General features: G+C 39.3%; 1 protein-coding gene across 1 annotated transcript; it reads left to right on the top strand.

Annotated features, from left to right (window-relative positions):
* Nucleotides 265-1,670, top strand: LOC107629491 (expansin-A1). The gene is made up of 3 exons (XM_016332299.1): nt 265-485; nt 551-863; nt 950-1,670. Exons 1-3 carry the CDS (start codon nt 350-352, stop codon nt 1,254-1,256), a joined length of 756 nt encoding a protein of 251 aa, XP_016187785.1. The 5' UTR covers nt 265-349; the 3' UTR covers nt 1,257-1,670.

The following is a 2,746-nucleotide window of genomic DNA, read 5'->3' as shown; positions in this document are numbered from 1 at the left end:
ATCAAATAACGAAGATTATTTTTATTTTTATAATAAGAAACCAATTAATAACTGATTATATATTTTTATTCGAGGCTTGAGGAAATTAAAAGAAGTGAAAAGTTAAAGCACATGGCATGGTTTGAGTTTGAGGAATATAGATATAGAAGAAAAAATGGAATCGGTGAAGTTGGCGGTTGTGGGTCCCCAGTCCCCAGAGGTGACAAGTGTGACGCTGACGGGTAAGCTAAGCAGGCGAGTCCTAACATGTATTTATTGGGCATCAAATGTAAGCTGTGTTTTTAAATTCCATCCTCATAACTCATCACTCTATATAGCTTGCTAGCTAGCTGGTAATTAATTAATAAGAATGGTTGATTTTGTGTTGGTGGGATTTCTGTCCCTGCTGCTGGGATGTTGTTGTCCTGTTTATGGTGTTGGCGAAGGAGGTTGGAGCAATGCCCATGCAACCTTCTACGGCGGGGGTGATGCTGCTGACACAATGGGTAACTGCATATTCCATTGTATATTTTTTATTTTGAGGCATGCATGAATCATGATGTATGTGTAGGTGGAGCGTGTGGATATGGGAACCTGAACAGCGAAGGGTACGGGAGAAACACAGCAGCTGTGAGCAGTGCCCTCTTCAACGGAGGCCTGAGCTGCGGAGCATGCTTCCAGATCAAGTGCGTCAATGACAAGAGCTGGTGTCTGCCGAGGTCGGTGGTGGTCACGGCCACCAATTTCTGCCCTCCAAACCACGCCCTCCCTAGCACCGCCGGCGGATGGTGCAACCCTCCCCTCCACCACTTCGATCTGGCTCAGCCTGTCTTCCAACAGATTGCCAATGTCAGAGCTGGCATAGTCCCTGTTGCCTACACAAGGTACTTACTAGTTACTACATGCATACTTTCAGTTCTTGTTGTTTCATTCGACACCACTCATCATCATGGTGCAATTACCATTATAGGGTACCATGCCAAAAGAGAGGAGGCATGAGGTTCACCATCAACGGCCATGCATACTTCAACTTAGTACTAATCGGAAACGTTGGAGGTGCAGGCGATGTGCATGCCGTTTCAATCAAAGGCTCCAAAACCAATTGGCAATCCATGTCAAGGAACTGGGGTCAGAACTGGCAGAGCAACTCATACCTCAACGGCCAAACCCTCTCCTTCAAGGTTACCACCAGTGATGGCCGCACCTTGATCTCTAACAATGTTGCCCCTCCTTCCTGGTCCTTTGGCCAGACCTTCACGGGCCTACAATTCCCTTAATACAACTCACTCATTCATCCATTAATTAATTTCTCATAAATGAAAGCAGTTGCAATTTCACTTCTCAAGTTATTAGTAATAGGATGCGATCTTGCATGTATGTTATGAGTGATTATTGAGTCTTAAGGGTATATGTACGCCCAAATGAAAAAGGGGCTTATTTTTTAAAATAGTCCCATTCATTTCAATTGTGGTAGAGTTTTTAGACGGTAGTGGTGGATCTTTAGGTTCACCACCCGGAATTTTAGTTTCCTGTCATATGAAATAAGTGATCGTACTATTTCGCGTCAAATAAGAGCCAGGAGTGATATGTACTTATAAGTTTATCTAGTTTTGTGTGTTGTGATTGTGAGAATAAATGTAAGTCATTAATCATAAATGAAATAAAAGTAGGCTCTTCTTTCTTTCTTGTGACAAGCTGCCTGATAGTTAGTCATTTTGGTATTTGAAAAATTTTTATTTTAACAAAATAAATCATAATTTTTATTTTTGATAAAATAAATTTTACATATTAATTCTGTTTGATAAAATAACCTAAATATCAAGGATGATGGGTTAACCATTATAAATCATCTAAATATCAAAATGGTTATTTACTCCTTTGTTTTGCATCAATCAAGTTCAAACTTCAAAGAGCTATTCATTGCCTCTGAATAATATAATGATTAAACTATGGTTTTTTACTTTACTAATTTTTTTAATATAGAAAAAAATTTATATGAAAGATGGGGTTTTTTTATTTAAATAAATAAAAAAATGATTAATTCCCAAACTACAGGAGAATGAAATTGGGATGAAAATACGCATGGTCATCTCACTTGCAGCGCATGCGAAATAGAAAAACACGTCAATTTAAGAATGGCGCCAGCTAAACAGGACTGACATAGAAAAAGAGTAAACCGCGTAAAGAAAAGTCTGACTTCCCAATGCAAGACTGACGACTGCAAAATGGCCATCTCTGGTTCAGCACCCGCGAATTAGAGCGCATCAGCCGTGGCAAATACGAATTGGGCCAACACAGTGGCAGCGCCTACGAATTGTGTTGCAAATTCCAAAGCGATATGAGACAAATTCTAAGCCTTGTTACTGTTTCATGTCATATAATACAAAACAAGAAAGACCTTGCAGTAGTTCTGGTGGTCGTGACGGAGTACCTGCACCAACACCTTGGCGGCAGCTCAATCCATACATGTCTTCGGAAAGTCATTTGTCGCATATGAGCTCGTTGGATATCGTAATTCCTGAGTTGTTCGAGCACATTCGTTACTGTGTTGCGGATTAACTTTGACATTAGATTGAATTAAATCCTAGTTGAATTGAAATTGGTAATGGTAGTGACCAGTATCCAAAGCCCTAGGACTTTTCATTGTTGAGATCATCGATAAAGTAAGTGTTTAGATTAGCGTTTGTCAAACAAAAGTAATTTTATAGAATTAATTTTGATTAAAAATAATTTTGTGCCAACATGATTTATATTTGACAATTTTATT

Source organism: Arachis ipaensis, chromosome B03 (genome assembly GCF_000816755.2).
Source record: "Arachis ipaensis cultivar K30076 chromosome B03, Araip1.1, whole genome shotgun sequence".
Lineage (NCBI taxonomy): Eukaryota > Viridiplantae > Streptophyta > Magnoliopsida > Fabales > Fabaceae > Arachis > Arachis ipaensis.
The sequence above is the reverse complement of the archived record's forward strand: the minus strand, read 5'-3'. Positions and strand labels throughout refer to the sequence as shown.

Bases quoted from the DNA above. Each gene is read 5' to 3' on its own strand.
- LOC107629491 (XM_016332299.1), top strand. From the start codon at position 350: ATGGTTGATTTTGTGTTGGTGGGATTTCTGTCCCTGCTGCTGGGATGT. The intron at 486-550 runs GTAACTGCATAT...ATGTATGTGTAG, and splicing joins TGATGCTGCTGACACAATGG to GTGGAGCGTGTGGATATGGG. The intron at 864-949 runs GTACTTACTAGT...TTACCATTATAG, and splicing joins GTCCCTGTTGCCTACACAAG to GGTACCATGCCAAAAGAGAG.